The 17,871-nt window shown below is 36.4% G+C and overlaps 1 protein-coding gene across 4 annotated transcripts in view; it reads right to left on the bottom strand.

Moving 5' to 3' along the window:
* The window catches only part of LRRIQ1 (leucine rich repeats and IQ motif containing 1), a 218,929-nt gene that overhangs the window by 11,821 nt on the left and 189,237 nt on the right, over positions 1–17,871 (bottom strand). For 3 of the 4 annotated variants that reach the window (XM_040491296.1, XM_040491295.1, XM_040491294.1), the window contains one exon: positions 10,873–10,993. In XM_040491296.1, coding sequence (XP_040347230.1) covers positions 10,873–10,993 — 121 coding nt within the window. Of the gene's footprint in view, positions 1–10,540; positions 10,994–17,871 lie in introns of those variants that run through there. The other variant, XM_040491297.1, reaches the window with a different exon arrangement.

The raw sequence follows: 17,871 nt of genomic DNA on the forward strand, positions 1-17,871 counted from the left end.
GCCCCCCTTACTTGTTTATTTTTAATATATATAATTTTTAATATATATATATAATTTTTAATTTATATATATAAATTTATATATACTTATATTTAAATTTATATATAAATTTATATATACTGTAAAATTATATATGTGTATATATACACATGTAATTTTAAATTTATTTTAGAGAGAGAGAACATGCATGAGTGAGGGAGGGGGGCAAAGGGAGAGAGAGAATCCTAAGCAGGCTCTACTCAGCATGGAGCCTGACATGGGTGACCCTGGGATCATGACCCACGACCCTGGGATCATGACCTGAGCCAAAATCAAGAGTCAAAAGCTCAACCACCCAGGTGCCCCTTTCACACAGTCTTATAAACTGAAAATCTGAAATTTCTCTTAAAGAGGACAGCTGCCTGACATGTTATTCCTATGTTTTTCTCATCGTAACATTTTACATTTATATAAAACATCATAGATTTTTACTAATTACTTTCAGGATAACCTACTCATATAAATTATCTTATAGCTATATATCTATACCTAGTTCCCTCTTTAGTGTCTTCAGTACTAAATTTACAAACAACTTCTTTCTAAAAATAAACATCTAGCTAAGATTAAGCTAAAGATCATTTCCAAGTACATACTATGAAATGTTGACTGGGTTCTTCATAGGAAACTTTATTGGCTTGTTGGTTTTTTCTCATTTAAAAAATGTATTGGGACATCAAGATATCCATTACTAAGTCTTTATAGTAGAATATGCTTAAGCCAAGTTTTTATAGTAGGTATGCCAAGTTTCAGAATCACTTATGGCTTTTTGAAATTCAACTTCATTTTATGAAATAGCTGTCATTTCTCATAGATGATGGGCTTTTTTGATCTTTACTTAAAAAACATTTAAAGAAAATGTTTCATTTTTTTTTCCATCTCAGCTGACTTTGTTTAGCTAAAGTAATTAGAGACAATTTGAAAACATTTGAAACCAGTCAGAAGCATTCTAGTGTGGAGAAAATTTTCAGTTACAAACAAGATTTTCACACTATAAAATATCAGAAATAATAGTTTCTGTTGCTTTTTTAATTGGGAAATTAGCATATACAAAGTTTTCTTGTTCTATTTGCAGAGTATGGAATTCTAAAGCTATCAGGACTCTTGGATTTCCTTTGTTTATTTTTATTCTTTTTCCCTCTTTTCCCACATGAGAGCAAAATAGATATTTATATATTCATCTAATTTTCCATGATACTTTTTAATGGACAAACCAAACCTGAAATATCTCTTCCAAGCTCACAAAAGCACATGTGTGAGAAATGGGATTCAGATTCAGATCTAGCCTTCTCCAAATTTCTTTCCCTTGTTTCAGGCTACCTTTTATCTACTAAATTTACAAAGGAGTTGTAAGTGACTTAATTAAGGTCACAGACAAGCTGGTAAGGAGCCACACCAGGACTCGAAATTTATTTCCCAGTCTCTTAACACATACTCTTACCAACACCACACAGTCTCTCACTGTGTTTAAAAATGCAACTGGCGTTATTTATCATCTCTTACTTCTGGACTTCATAATTCCAGTTTAGTGAGGGTGATGCTACACTTTATTAAAGCCATCCATTAGTTAATTATTTTCCCTAGTTAACCACATGGTTTCATAGGCTGGAAGTAGCCTATAAAACTTAGAGAAAAAGAATGATGGGACATCATTCTTTTAACAGTCTGAGGTCTTCTTATGCTTTTCCTCAATTCTTCTCAATTGTGAAAATTGCCTAGCCTTAGAGGCCATGAGTAAAATAATACTAGGTCTTAATTTGGTCCAAGCTGTGACTCTCTCTTAAGGACAATAATAGTGAGTCAAATTTACTTTTATAAAGATGTGTTTTATATATATACCTATAATTCATACACATATATAAGTTATTATATCTGGAGAGTAGTAATTCAGTGTATGCATATATGTCAGTTATCGATTTATAAGCGATGAATACACCCTTCATTATATGATTTGTGATCAAAGAATTTCTTTAAGCATTTCTCCTTTAAAGTGAGAAAAACGTCAAGCTTTCTGAACAGAGGGTGCTCAGGGGACACTGCCGGTTTTGCAGTTTCTGGCATAGGTGGGGGTGGAGTGGGCCTTGTGGGTTTCAGGACCTCTGATGCAGCCTGCCTGAGCCACAGGCCCAGAATAGGATTCCTCTGCAACCTGGCAGGTTCGCCCTAGCAATAACCTGGGGGCTGTCCTCTCCGTAGGGAAACCAAAGCTTGCTGTACCTCTGCCTTATCAAGACCCATTCTCACGGCATGCCTGTGCTGATTGCTCATTCCTTTCCCTGCCTCCTGCCCTCCAGAGAATTGCCTCTTATTTGCCTGGTAACTCCAGACCAGCTTTGGTCTGGTCAAACCCGGGAACTTGTCTGCTATCTTGTGGCTGAACCACACCTTCTCCAACGAGGTCTGAACCGTTTCTAAGTTTGTCCTTCCTTGGGTGATCTCCCTCAGCCCTAGGGTACCACATAGGGTTTCCTTTTATTTCAATAGTTGATATGGATAATACTTCAGTATAGGTAACAATACTTAAACTTCACTGTTTAACCAACTGTATCATAGCTGTCTCCTAATTGAACCCAGACTGTTATAATTTATATTTATATAAGTTATAAGCTCCATGAAGGCCATGATGCTCAGCACTCTCTCACCTGTGTAATGCGCTGAGCCTTTAAGAGCACTCCATAATTTTTTTTTTTTCAGTGAACAAATGACAGGATTGGCTCCAGGTAGGTTGGATCCATGGGAATTTGAATCTCATGACTGAGTTGTTTCAAAGACCCACCTGGGAGGAAAACTTCACTTGTTTGGATAAATTGTACATACCAGGATTCTGGACAGATCAGGTGCTCTTAGAAGCTTGGGAAGACACTATTGAAGATCTACCAAACAATCAATCTTTTACCCTCCTTTTTTGTCAGTACAGCCTGCCTCCCACTATGCAGCAGGAAAATGACAAATACTCTCTTTCTAGCTCTTATCTCACATTTTCTGCTCCATAGTGGACCATAGTCAGTCAGTCAGTCAGTCAGTCATCCATAAATTCACTCATTATCCATACATTACAGGGCCTACTATATGCCAGGGAGCTCTTCTAGTTACCTAGGATACCACATTAAGTTTCCTGACCTCCTGGAACATACATGCTAGTAGGGGAGAAGGAGAATAAACCATAAAGATAAAAACTAGTATGACATTGTTGTGGCCAACAAAATCTGAAAGAAAGTGTGTTTAGTACTACTGAGAGAGATTTTTCTCCCTGCTAGAGACCAAGCCTTCAAAGTTCTGGTTTCAGGTTGATTGAATTCACAATAGAGTGCTATTTATAATATATTACAACCTTTCTTTAATAGCAATAACCATTTATTAATAAAGTAAATCCCAGGTAATAGCTGGCAAGGAACATTTTTCTGAGATTTTCTTCTCCTTTTTTTTTTCTTCTCCACCCCCCACCCTTGCCTTTTATTAAGCTGTTCCAGGTTCACAGCAAAATTCAGGGGAGGATACAGAGACTCTCCATATACCCCTTGCCCCCACACATGCATAGCCTCTCTAACAATATCCCCCCAATGCCTTTGTTATAACTGATGAATGTAGACTGACACAAAACAATCACCCAAAGTCCATAGTTTACATTACAATACACTCTTGGTTTTGTACAGTGTATGGGTTTAGGAAAAATGTATAATGAATGACATGTATTATTATTATGATATCACACAGAGTATTTTCGCTGCCCCTCAAATCCCCTGTGCTCAACCTGTTCATCTCCTCTCCCCTCCACCCCTAGCAACCTATGATACCTTCCATAGTTTTGCCTTTTCAAGAACATCACATAGTTGGAATCATACAGTACATATAGCCTTTTAGATTGGCTTCTTTCACTCAGTAATATTCACTTAAATTTCCTCCATGTCTTTTCATGGTTTCATAGCTCATTTCTTTTGAGCACGAAATAACAGGCCATTATCTGGATGTACCACAGATTATTTAGACATTCACCTACCACAGGACAACTCGGTTGCTTCCAAATTTTGACAGTTATGAATAAAGCTGCTATAAACATCAATGTACAGGTTTTGTGTAGACACAAATTTTCAATTCCTTTGGGTAAATATCAAGAAACACGAATGCTGGATGACATATTAATAGATGTTCAGTTTTGTAAGAAACCACCAAACTCTCTTCCAAAGTGGCTGTACCATTTTGCATTTCCACCAGCAAGGAATGAGTTCCTGTTGCTCCACATCCCTACTAGCATTTGGTATTGTAAGTGTTCTGGATTTTGGCCATTTTAATAGGTGTTTAGTGATTGCTCATGGTTTTAATTTGCATTCCCCTTTATAGTATTAAAGGGATTTTGTTCTTTGTTTTCCTTCAATATTGTGTTGGCTATTCTAGGTCTGTACCTCTCCATCTTTATGCTTTTTTATTGGCCTGTATAGTGCTTTGTACATTGTAAGCATATACGTGCTTGGATCATGATGCATGGTTTATATGATGACCCACCGATATAGGCAATAATGTTTAAGTACTTACTCAGTGAAGGATTAAAAATGCATATTATGTATATATACTGCAGCTAAATACCAAATTAGATATCCATATATATGTGCATATATACATAGAGAAATACATGAATATACACCATGCTAATAAGTCTTTATTTGCAAATTAAAAATTGTGTTAATGGAATGTGCTTAGAGTAAATTTGGAGTAAACTTTACTAGTAATCTTTGGAATCTACTTTTGTGTTAGCTATCACCTTTAGTCTCTATCTGCACATATTATTGGATATTGACATCTAGTAAACTATTTCACTTTTTACTTTGATAACCAAAAATATTCTTTTTTAATAAAAACTGTAAAATTACTTTGTCAATATATTGGAGGCACTGTATAATTTAAAAGTGGCTCAGACTACATTTTTTCAACTGATCTTGAGCTTTCTAAAACACTAAGGTATTTTTAGAAACTGTTGTTAGTTACTCATTACCAGTAGGGTAGTCCAATTCCTCCACTTTACTTTTTTAAAAATTTATTTATTTAGGGGCACCTGGCTCAGTCAGTGAAGTGTCCGACTTCAGCTCAGGTCATAATCTTGTGGTCCGTGAGCTTGAGCCCCGTGTCAGGCTCTGTGCTGACAGCTCAGACCCTAGAGCCTACTTCAGATTCTGTCTCCCTCTCTCTCTCTGCCCCTCCCCAACTTATGCTCTCTCTCTCTCAAAAATGAATAAACGTTAAAAAATTTTAATTTTTTTTAATTTAGATTTGAGTTAGTTAACATACAGTGTAGTATTGGTTTCAGGAGTAGAACCCAGTGATTCATCACTTGCATATAACACACCCAAGTGCCCTCCTTAATGCCCATCACCCATTTAACCCATCCTCCCACCTACCACCCCTCCAGAAGGGGTGTCTTTCTCTGTCTGACTTATTACGCTTAGTATAATGCACTCTAGTTCCATTCACATTGTTGCAAATGGTAAGATTTCAATCTTTTTGATCGCTGACTAGTATTCCATTGTGTGTGTGTGTGTGTGTGTGTGTGTGTGTGTGTGTGTGTGTGTATTTATATACCGCATCTTCTTTATCCATTCATAAGTAGATGGACATTTGGACTCTTACCATAATTTGATTACTGTAGATAGTGCTGCTATAAACATTGGGGTGCATGTGCCCCTTCAAATCAGCATTTTTGTATCTTTTGGCTAAATACCTAGTAGTGCAATTGCTGGGTTGTAGGGTAGTTCTATTTTTAAGTTTTTGAGGGGCTTTTCAAACTTACCTGAACCGAGGCTTCATCTTTAATTCAATCTTATTTTGCATTACTTTACTATGTGCAAACTCTGGTCCGGAGAGACTCCTCAAAGTTCAATGAACATATATTCATATTTTATCTTTTACTTTTGTTAAGGTGACTTTCTTCCACTTCTTTCATTATTTACATCCCAAATGTTCCAGGTACAAATCAAATATTTTGCCTCCAAGAAGCCTTTCTCACACACTTTAATGATATTAGCTGCTTTGCTTGTAAAAAATAGGTTCTTTCATATTCAGAAAATTCAGTATCATATTAAAAGGGCTTACATCTCATGAGACTTTAGATATGCCTAAAGAAGAATTTGACTTTGGGCTGATTATGCACTATTATAGGGGTACTGTGGATCTTCAATCCCTGGCTAACTCTGAAAATGGAGTATGTCCTAGAAAGTGGAAATATGATTAGGAAGAGGCATCTGAAAACCTAAACTAGGTGCATAGTGAGCAGTGATCATTCAGCAGACGGCTCTTGAGTGAATAAATAAGAACTACATTAATTGTGGTCTATTCTTACAATTCAGCTATTATATTTTAGTCCATGGAAGAATAAAAAGCAATAAGAAAAGATGGGTTCAAGTTTCTGCTTTTCCTTGCTAAGTTTTTTGGGCCAAGGCAAATTAAATAAACTCTGAGACTTATTTATATTAGTTGTCAAAGATAAATAGTCATTATAAATAAGAAAAGATAATGAAAATAAATTTGTAAAGCTATAAATTACTACAGCAATAAAATTATTATTACTGCAATGCATCCTTTATCTTAAGCATTACGTGGAAAAATTAATTGAGAAAACCAAAATCTTTTAAGAAAACCAAATATTTTGTTTAAATATTGTCTAAATGAAGGAATTTATTTGCATACTCATTTTGTAAATGGCATTAAAAAAATAAGAATGTGACCTCTTACATCTTTTTTTAAACCATAAGGTAGGCTAGAAGGCCAAGTAGCAGAAGACTGCCTTGGCCTCTTTTAAGAAAGCAGTCAGGGGTGCCTGGTTGGCTCAGTCGGTTGAGTGTCGTACTTTGGCTCAGGTCATGATCTCTCAGTTTGTGACTTGGAGCCCCACATCGGGCTGACAGCTCAGAGCCTGAAGCCTGCCTCAGATTCTGTGTCTCCCTCTCCTCTGCCCCTCCCATGCTCATGCTCTTTCTTTCTCTGTCTCTCAATAATAAATAAACATTAAAAACAAAACAAAACAAAACAAAAAATAAAGCAGTCAGACCTAAAAGGAAAAGGAGAGAGAATTTAGGAAATTCTCTGACAGCATTGCTTAAGATGACTGTCATGAAGCTGGTTCTGGTATTATTTGACACAGGAAAGGAAGTCAATTCTACTTTAAAGTTGTTTAAAATTATGCAACAGCAACATAAGACAAAACAATACAAACAGCAAGTATTTACTGTATGCTAGGAAATGTATCACATGCTTTACCTTTATTTTTACTCATTTCTTCCCCACCAAACTCTATGAGATAAACATTGCTGTTCCCATCTTACAGATAGTTAACTTGTTCTTAGAGTTAAGGTCACACAACTTATGTGTGATGGTGGAACTGGGATTTTAAATCTGAAATTATCTGATGCTACAGAATACATGTTACAAATATTATAGCAATATTGAGAGAGAAATATCTAGTTCAAAGGCTGAAAGAGTTTTATAGCTGCAGCCATAAACTACTCCTTAGCTTTGGCTTGCAAAGCTAAAAGAAATGCTTTAGTTTTAATAAGGTGATAAGTTTTTTAAGAGAGAGAGAAAAAGCTGGAGGAAAAAAAGAGCTTTCAAAATACCAAAGCTGAACGTGGTTGGCTCAGGGCCATGGAGGCCTATGACCCAAGGATTTTGATGGTTAAAAGAGTTCTATGGATAATAGGCTACCCCAAGTTTTTTAGTTAAGGAACTATTAAGAGTAGGTTTCTTATAAGCTGAGCTAGTTAGCCCATGTGCCCAGATACTAGTGACATTAATATCTTACTTCAATTGATTTTTCTTCTATGGCTATGTTTAGGTGGCAATTATAAAGACTATTTATTAAGCCCTTGTTTTGTGCCTGATATTGTTTTAAATGCTATACGTTTTATCCTAACAATAACTCTTCAAGGTAGATACAGTACTTCTCTTCTCATTCCCGTTTTAAGGATGGGGAAATTGTCATGATACAATTCCAGGCAGATTGATGGTGGAGCCTACATTTCACCATTATATTATACAGATGTTGTAGTAAACTAGTACCTACAATAACTCAGTAAGTGCTATTTTATTCATAATAATTCTGTTATTTAATCAAAACTCTATTTTTCTAAAGTTGTTTGTCTTAATTGTCAGTGAACAGATTTAGTGATTAGTAGTGTTCGCTATAATGTTATTTACTGAGGATAGCCATATTACAGCTTGTTCTTTAGAGAATGTGTTGTTGAATCACTATATTGTACATCTGAAACTAATATAACACTGTGTGGTAACTATCCTGGAATTAAAATTTTAAAAGAAAATAAGACTATTAAAAAAAGAAGTTAAATCTATATAATGATCTCGTATTTTCTAGAATCTATGATTTGATGTCACATAAGTGAAAGGTAAAGCTAGAGGATTTTAGGATAGCTGCTGATTTATTGAGCTGTTCATGTTTTAATAGTCAGAAGACATATTATGAATAGAGACTTTGACAAGGCAATTTTTTTGGCTTTGTATTACTGCTCCAAAGTGATATATAATAAGTTCATACTATGCAGTACTTAAAATCAAGATTGTATTTATTATTATGTGTGACACAGGTTGATTACTTCTGAAATGTTGTATCTATTTTGAAATTTGATGTAACTAACAGATTATGTTAAGAATGCAAAAATTGGGGCGCCTGGGTGGCGCAGTCGGTTAAGCGTCCGACTTCAGCCAGGTCACGATCTCGCGGTCCGTGAGTTCGAGCCCCGCGTCGGGCTCTGGGCTGATGGCTCAGAGCCTGGAGCCTGTTTCCGATTCTGTGTCTCCCTCTCTCTTTGCCCCTCCCCCGTTCATGCTCTGTCTCTCTCTGTCCCAAAAATAAATAAACGTTGAAAAAAAAAATTTAAAAAAAAAGAATGCAAAAATTTTATATTAGATCAATAATATAATTTTACTTAGTTAATAAACCTAAAATATTTCTTTTTTTAAATTTTTTTAACGTTTATTTTTGACACAGAGAGAGACAGAGCATGAATGGGGGAGGGGCAGAGAGAGAGGGAGACACAGAATCAGAGGCAGGCTCCACGCTCTGAGCCATCAGCCCAGAGCCGGACGTGGGGCTGGAACTCACGGACCGCGAGATCGTGACCTGAGCTGAAGTCGGATGCTTAACCGACTGAGCCACCCAGGCGCCCCAATTTCTTTCTTAACCATATTGACTAGAACCTTTTGTGACCAGATTCTATAATGAAGTAAAGAAAATTCAGGCTTTCTAAGAACTTTGAATCCTGGAAAATAGTTTTAAATTAGATATATTGAAATCATTATTTCAAAACCAAATTAAAATTTACCAAAATGAACTTGCATATGTTAATGGATTTATTTATTTGTTTATTTTTAAATTTTTTTTTCAACGTTTATTTATTTTTGGGACAGAGAGAGACAGAGCATGAACGGGGGAGGGGCAGAGAGAGAGGGAGACACAGAATCGGAAACAGGCTCCAGGCTCTGAGCCATCAGCCCAGAGCCCGACGCGGGGCTCGAACCCACGGACCGCGAGATCGTGACCTGGCTGAAGTCGGACGCTTAACCGACTGCGCCACCCAGGCGCCCCAACATATGTTAATGGATTTAAATGACTGGACTCTGATAATGCCATGTACCTGGATAAAAAGTGAAAGAGAATCATTTTTAAGCTTTTGTTTGTCTGTAGAGCACCACCTGGATCGTTGAGTTTTTCACATTCAATCAAGTATTGATTTTGCATCTATAAAAGTATTGTACTAGTGAGCAATAAAACTTTTTCAAGAAAAACTTAATGCTTATAATGAAGTATGAGTTAATGTGTGGACTTCTGAGGTTTACTATACTTTGGGGAAATTAAAAAAATATGATATCTAAATAAAACATATTTTATACTAATATACTAAAACATTTTAGAAGATATTTCAAAATCTCTATGGTATATGAAGAGTTTGAAAAAATTATACTTTATTATTACAAGATATAGATATTTTTAAATGCTTATTTTTTTTCAGTTAATAACTATACCGCAGTTCTTGTTGAAATCATGATATTGAAGGTAATAGATGGGTGTGTCAAGTTAACAAATGTAAAAATTCATCATTAATAAATGTGAACTGTTATCTATTCAACAGAAATAGGGTCGAGGGGCGCCTGGGTGGCTCAGTCGGTTGAGCATCCTACTTCAGCTCAGATCCTGATTTCACAGCTCATGGGTTCGAGCCCCGCATCGGGCTCTGTGCTGACAGCTCAGAGCCTGGAGCCTGCTTCAGATTCTGTTCTGCTCATGCTCTCTCTCTCTCTCTCTCTCTCTCTCTCAAAAATCAATAAACATTAAAAAAAAGAAAAGAAAAAGAAAGAAATAGTATCCAAAGCATGGTTTTGACAGTTTTGATAATAATATTATTATCTAAAAGTCTGTTATTTTAAAAAGTTTCCTTTAAAAGTTAAGGTGACCTGTAACATCTATTGTATCAGTGACAAAAGGCCAAAATACACTACTTTGATATATAAATCCAACTTTTTGCAATTAGCCTAAAAGTTCTTTTAGAACTAAATGATCAAACAATTCAATATATTCACGGGAAGTGAGGAAAGTAGAACATGGAGTCACAGAATTATAATTAAAATAAAAATTGATGCCGTTAATTTCAGAAATGATTTAATTTGGTTCATATCAAAAGAAGACATTTAAAGAAAGAAAAACTTCCAATACACACTTTCAGGCAGTTCTGGCTGCTGGCAGCCTACCCCTTATCTAAAAAAGAATGCTTGTTGGCATTATGTTCCATCAATTCGTTTGTGATTTCTAAATTAATTCTGAAGGAAACCACAACTTACTTGAAGATCCCGCTGAGTGTCTGTGTGCCTGATTTTTTTTTTCTCTCTTTACAGACAAAGCACTTCCACTGGTCATGGAAAAAAGGTCTAAATCCGTGTCTTCTCTGCTTACAAGTCTTGCCTGGGAGCAATGGGAGAGAATGTATACAATCATGAAACAAAATATGGCATTTTCTGAATGCAGCTCACATTACCCCAAATAAACAAACAGGCTCTGTCAAACAACCTTCTTCAAAATGATACCACAATCCTTTACTGGTGCCCAGGCAGAACAAATGCACTATGTCAAAGCATTTCTTGCAAATAAGAGCCGATTTTAAAATTGAGGTTTGCTATTTGAGTCTGTACAACAAAAGAAAACATTTTAGTACAGTAATTTTGATGAAAATCAATCTTAAAGGCAACTGGTGAAACTTGAAACAGCTTAACATCACTTATTTACCAAGTGTATTATTTAATTCTTAATTGAATGTTAGAAATGTCATATTGGATTATTTTCTGCAATATTTGTATTTCACCAGTTATAAGTATTAGTCTTCTCAACAATATTCCTCAAAATGCCTTTCATTCCATAGTTGTATACTACAAAGTCATAAAAGATCTCTGCCTTCTCATTAAAACTATTACTAATATAAAAATATTATGCAGTAAGGCTAATTTAAGGGTAATGGTTAATATATAGAAATTTCAAGATATATTATTTTAAGGACATAGAATTAAATAATTTATTTCATCTAAAATTACCATTGGAACTTTTATTACTACCTTGGACTGAACCTAACAGTTGAAAGAATCACTTCTTGCCTATAGAATATTATTTTACATAATGTCTAATATTATTAAGTACAGATTTATCAGGATACAGCCCTGAAGTAAGGGAAAATGCCATGATGGAAAGGAAAGCAGCCTCAAAATAACTAGCATTTAACACAAACCACAAGATGCTTGAACTCCTATGAGAAAGCATTGTCCTTAATGTTTGATGTGAGACAAATTTAAATAGAGCAAAATAATATCATAAAACCATCACTGTGCTTAAAAAGCTATCCTCATATAATGGGCTACAAAATCTCATGAAAATAGAATCTAAAGATCATTCTCTATCTTTGCACTTTTCCTTTACATACCCCTCCCAACTTCTTCACACTCTCATGTGCATGAATAGACACCATTGTATGTCAGTCACTTTTTGATGTACCCGGCTAAGTGATACAATTGCATTGTCAAAAGACCACAGTAGAAAACTGTTGAAAAATGAAATAAATAACAACTGGCTTCTAATTTATACCTGTGATTGGTATGAAAAATATTATACATTCTTTCTAAATTTATTTCAATTAGTGTACAAAAGTATGTATCTAATATTTCCATTAGTATAGCTCCATCAGTACTAAGACTTAGAAAGAACCAGTCATAGGGCACCTGGGTGGCTCTGTCAGTTAAGTGGCTGCCTTAGGCTCAGGTCATGATTTCCCGGTTTGTGGGTTCGAGATCCACATCATCAGGCTCTCTGCTGTCTGCATGGAGCCTGCTTTGAATCCTCTGTCCCCCTTTCTCTCTGCCTCTCCCCTACTTGTTCTTTCCCTCTCTTTCTTTCTCTCTCAAAAATAAACAAATAAAACTTTATTTAAAAAAGAACCAGTTAGGAATAAGGGGGAAGTACCAACGCAATACTACAGTTCTGGTGAGATCAGTTAAAAAACAAGGAAAAACATGTTAACCACTTAAGGACCCTCCTGCTAGCTAAGGAGGCTTTAACTACAAGATTCAAGATTTTAAAATCAGGTTTTATTTGCTTCAATTTGATGACATAATTTCACATACCTATTTAGAAAGTAGAAATACCCCCCCCCAACACTAAAAAAAAAAAAAAAAAAAAAAGGCTCAGTTGGTTGAGCATCTGACTTCAGCTCAGGTCATGATCTCACGGCTCGTGAGTTCGAGCCCTGTGTCAGGCTTTGTGCTGACAACTCAGAGCCTGGAGCCTGTTTCGGATTCTGTGTCTCCCTCTCTCTTTCTGCCACTCCCCTGATCTCTCTCTCTCTCAAAAATAAATAACATTAAAAAAATTAAAAGAAAAAAGAAATCCCACCCATCCTCCAAATACGATCATACCCACATGTCAAGAAAATATGTGTGAACACATGCCTTCCATAAATCCCATTACCATCTAACCATTAACACCCAAAAGATTGTTTCTTCCAAAGAAGAAAATAATTAATGTCAGTTACTAACTGTGTCAGATTATAACAAGGAACCAAATTTAGAAGTGAAACTTAACAGGAATACACAATTTCACAATAGTGCCACGTGGCAGCTTAAAATACAAACCCATATGTTTTATAAAGGGGTTAGTGAAAGGTCCAGCAGTGCATCTGAGAGCCACATATGCATTAATATGCAGATTCTCTTTCTGAAAACATTGCCTTTTAAATTGAACATTATTTTTCCTTTAACTGACCTTTCTTTATTATTTCTCTATTTATTTTCTTCTACATCATGCAGAATGGATATACTTAAAAACTGAATATGACTGCCCATGCTTTTCTTATTCTACAAAAAAATGTATACTTAATTCTAAAACACTGTAATATTAGACACTTTGTATGGTTATAACACAATAAACTGTTTTGAGTCAAGGTTAGATAAGAATATTCTTATGTGCAATTCAATGGCAAATATTTTTTAAATAGTAATTTTTCAAAACTCTCATACGTCTTTGTTTTCTGAACTGGGTGCATTTATGTGGCCCCTACCTGCAACATTTGTAACATTTTTTTCTCCATATTTTCACAATAAAATGAGGAGCATGAATATTTGAACATGACTTTTAAAAAAAATTAATGATGTTTATTTTTGAGAGAGAGACAGAGACAGAGCACAAGCAGGAAAGGGGCAGAGAGAGAGGGAGAAACAGGCTCCAGGCTCTGAGCTGTCAGCACAGAGTTGGACATGGGGCTCAAACTCAAGAACAGTGAGATCATGACCTGAGCCAAAGTCCAACACTCAACAGGCTGAGTAACCCAGAAGCTCCTTTTGAACACTACTTCTAAGCATCTGGAGCCTGATTCACCTCCAACCCATGCAAATTAATTACAAACAGAGAATCTCTCACATCTAATAAAGAACAGGGAATTCCTCTTTCTTCTTTTTTTCATAAACAATATTTTATTAAATATTTATTTTTAACATAAGTTAAGACATACTAAACTGCACACATAAAAATAAATATTTTTTCCTTATTATCTAGATGTTAAGTTTATTTATTTATTTTGAGAGAGACAGAGACAGCACAAGTGGGGGAGGGGCAGAGAGAGAGGGAGAGAGAATGCCAAGCAAACTCTGAGTTGTCAATGCAGTCTCACGCGGAGCTTGAACCTGTGAAACCATGAGACCATGACCTGAACCGAAACAAAGAGTCAGAGGCTCAACCTACTGAGCCACCCAGGCACCCCTAGATTTTTTTTTAAAGAGAAATAAGGGCGCTCAGTCAGTTAAGTGTCTGGCTCTTGATTTTGGCTCAGGTCATGATCTCAGGGTTCATGAGATGGAGCCTACACTATCAGTGCAGAGCCTGCTTGGGATTCTTGTTCTCTCTCTCTGCTCCTCCCCCTGCTAGCTCTCTCTGTCTCTGTCTCTCTCTCTCAAAATAAATAAATAAATAAATAAATAAATATTTTTTTAAATAACATAACAAGAAATACAAAATTTATTTTTTTAAGTTTATTTTGAGAGAGAGATAGCAAATGGGGGAGGGGAAGAGAGAGACGGGGACAGAATTCTAAGCATGCTCCACACTGTCAGCACAGATCCCAATGTGGGACTCAAACCCACAAACTGTTAGATTATGACCTGAGCTGATAGCGTCAGCTGCTTAACTGACTAAGCCACCCCAAGAGAAATAAAATATATAAAGCAAAGTTCACTTATAACCTATCTTATAAAAGTATTCAAAAATTTTAGAATATTATTTTCTGCAACTTGCTTATTTTTCACTGTCTATTATATTTGTAAGATCTAGATTTGGTTCATTTATTTTACCCCTCCACTTATAGACATTATCATCATTGCACAAACCCCCTTTCTCATATGAGGCAGAGGCCTCATTATATAACATATGTGAGCATGGAAGACACTTTAAATGTTTTATACAGCTATAATTTACATACAATGAAATGCACAGACTTTATTTTTTTTTAATTTTTTTTTTAATGTTTATTTATTTTTGAGACAGAGAGAGACAGAGCATGAACAGGGGAGGGGCAGAGAGAGAGGGAGACACAGAATCTGAAATAGGCTCCAGGCTCTGAGCTGTCAGCACAGAGCCCGATGCGGGGCTCGAACTCACGGACCATGAGATCATGACCTGAGCCGAAGTCGGACGCTTAACCGACCGAGCCACCCAGGCGCCCCAAAATGCACAGACTTTATTTTTTTTTAAATGATTTTTTTTTAACGTTTATTTATTTTTGAGACAGAGAGAGACAGATCATGAGCAGGGGAGGGGCAGAGAGAGAGGGAGACACAGAATCTGAAACAGGCTCCAGGCTCTGAGCTGTCAGCACAGAGCCCGATGCGGGGCTCGAACTCACAGACCGCGAGATCATGACCTGAGCCGAAGTCGGACGCTTAACCGACTGAGCCACCCAGTCGCCCCTAAAATGCACAGACTTTAAACATGAAGCTCAATCATTTTCAAAATTATTTTGAAGTAATTTAAAATTCCTACAGAAGTTGTAAAAATTGGTACTGAGAGTTCCCTGTATAACTTCCAGCCAGTTTGCCCAATGATATATAAGCAAAGGGGGATTCATAAAACCAGGATATTTACATTGGTACCATACCATTACTAAACCACAGACCTTATTAAGATATTAATATTAATATTATATAGTCACTTTAACAATTTTCCTAGTGATTAACAATGTTTAACATCTTTTCATGTGCTTATTTCTCTCTAAAAAGCCTCTTAGATGAAGTATCTATTCAAGACCTTTGTTCGTTTTCTAATTACACTGTTCAATTTAATTATTTTTTACAGATGACTACCATGATGGTTAATTTCACGTAATGACTTGACTAGGCCATATAGTACCTAGACATTTGGTTAAACATTACTTCTGAATGTGTCTGTGAGGGTGCTTCTGGATGACGATACCATATGAATGGGTGGACAAAGTATACCAGATGTCCTCTCTGGCATCACCTAATCCGCTGAGGGCCTAAATAGGACAGAAAAGCGGAGGAAGGGAGAATTCACTCTCTCTGTTTGACAGATGGAGCTGGACTGTCTGTCTTCTCTTGAGACCGGAACTTAGACAATTGGCATTTCTGGTTCTTAGGCCTTTAGACTTGGACTGGATCTGACACTATCAGCCCTTTCAGCCATCAGGCATATAGACTTAGACTAGAACCTATACCATCCGTTCTCCTGGTTCTCGGGCCTTCAGCTCCGACTGGAACTATGCTCCCAGGCTCTCCTGGCTCTCCAGCGTGCAGCCCATGGGACTTCTTAGCCTCTAAAATCAAATGAACTAGTTCCTTGTAATAAATTATATGTAATTTATTATATTATTAAATAATAATATGTGTTATTATTATAATAAATAATATATACTCTATTATAATAAATAATATATAATCTATTATAATAAATACAGAATATATCTATAAATTCCAGAGGGTCAATGTTGTAAGTTTCAGGCCAAGTCTGAAAGTCTTGAAATCAGGTAGTGTGACACTTCGTACTGTTTTTTTTCAAGATTGCTTTGGCTATTGTAGGTGCTATATACACAGACAAAGAGATTTTAAATATGAATTTACATATTAGATATAGGCAAATATAGATATAGACATGGATATAGGTATCTTATTGATTCTGTTTCTCTGATGACCCCTGACTAATGTAACTAACAAATGGTTCCTTCATACCTCTTTCCAGTAATTTATCCTCAGAAGCAGCATCTGTTCTGATTTCTTTCACCATGGACACCTTAGTTTTCTCTGCTCTTGAACTTAATATAAATACAATCATACAGTATATACTCTTAACGTGTCTGGCTTTTTTCACTCACTATATTGTTTTCAGTATTCACTTACGTTGCTGCATGTAGCAGGAGATGAAAATACCTTGCTGTTAATGACATATCGGACAAAGGGCTAGTATCCAAAATCTATAAAGAGCTCACCAAACTCCACACCCAAAAAGCAAATAACCCAGTGAAGAAATGGGCAGAAAACACGAATAGACACTTCTCTAAAGAAGACATCCGGATGGCCAACAGGCACATGAAAAGATGTTCAGTGTCGCTCCTCATCAGGGAAATACAAATCAAAACCACACTCAGGTATCACCTCATGCCAGTCAGAGTGGCCAAAATGAACAAATCAGGAGACTCTAGATGCTGGAGAGGATGTGGAGAAATGGGAACCCTCTTGCACTGTTGGTGGGAATGCAAATTGGTGCAGCCGCTCTGGAAAGCAGTGTGGAGGTTCCTCAGAAAATTAAAAATAGACCTACCCTATGACCCAGCAATAGCACTGCTAGGAATTTATCCAAGGGACACAGGAGTACTGATGCATAGGGGCACTTGTACCCCAATGTTCATAGCAGCACTCTCAACAATAGCCAAATTATGGAAAGAGCCTAAATGTCCATCAACTGATGAATGGATAAAGAAATTGTGGTTTATAGACACAATGGAATACTACGTGGCAATGAGAAAAAATGAAAGATGGCCTTTTGTAGCAACGTGGATGGAACTGGAGAGTGTGATGCTAAGTGAAATAAGCCATACAGAGAAAGACAGATACCATATGGTTTCACTCTTATGTGGATCCTGAGAAACTTAACAGGAACCCATGGGGGAGGGGAAGGAAAAAAAAAAAAAAAAGAGGTTAGAGTGGGAGAGAGCCAAAGCATAAGAGACTGTTGAGAACTGAGAACAAACTAAGGGTTGATGGGGGGTGGGAGGGAGGAGAGGGTGGGTGATGGGTATT

The sequence above is a fragment of the Herpailurus yagouaroundi genome, unplaced genomic scaffold (genome assembly GCF_014898765.1).
Source record: "Herpailurus yagouaroundi ecotype Mexico unplaced genomic scaffold, PumYag 182, whole genome shotgun sequence".
Classification (NCBI taxonomy): Eukaryota; Metazoa; Chordata; class Mammalia; order Carnivora; family Felidae; genus Herpailurus; species Herpailurus yagouaroundi.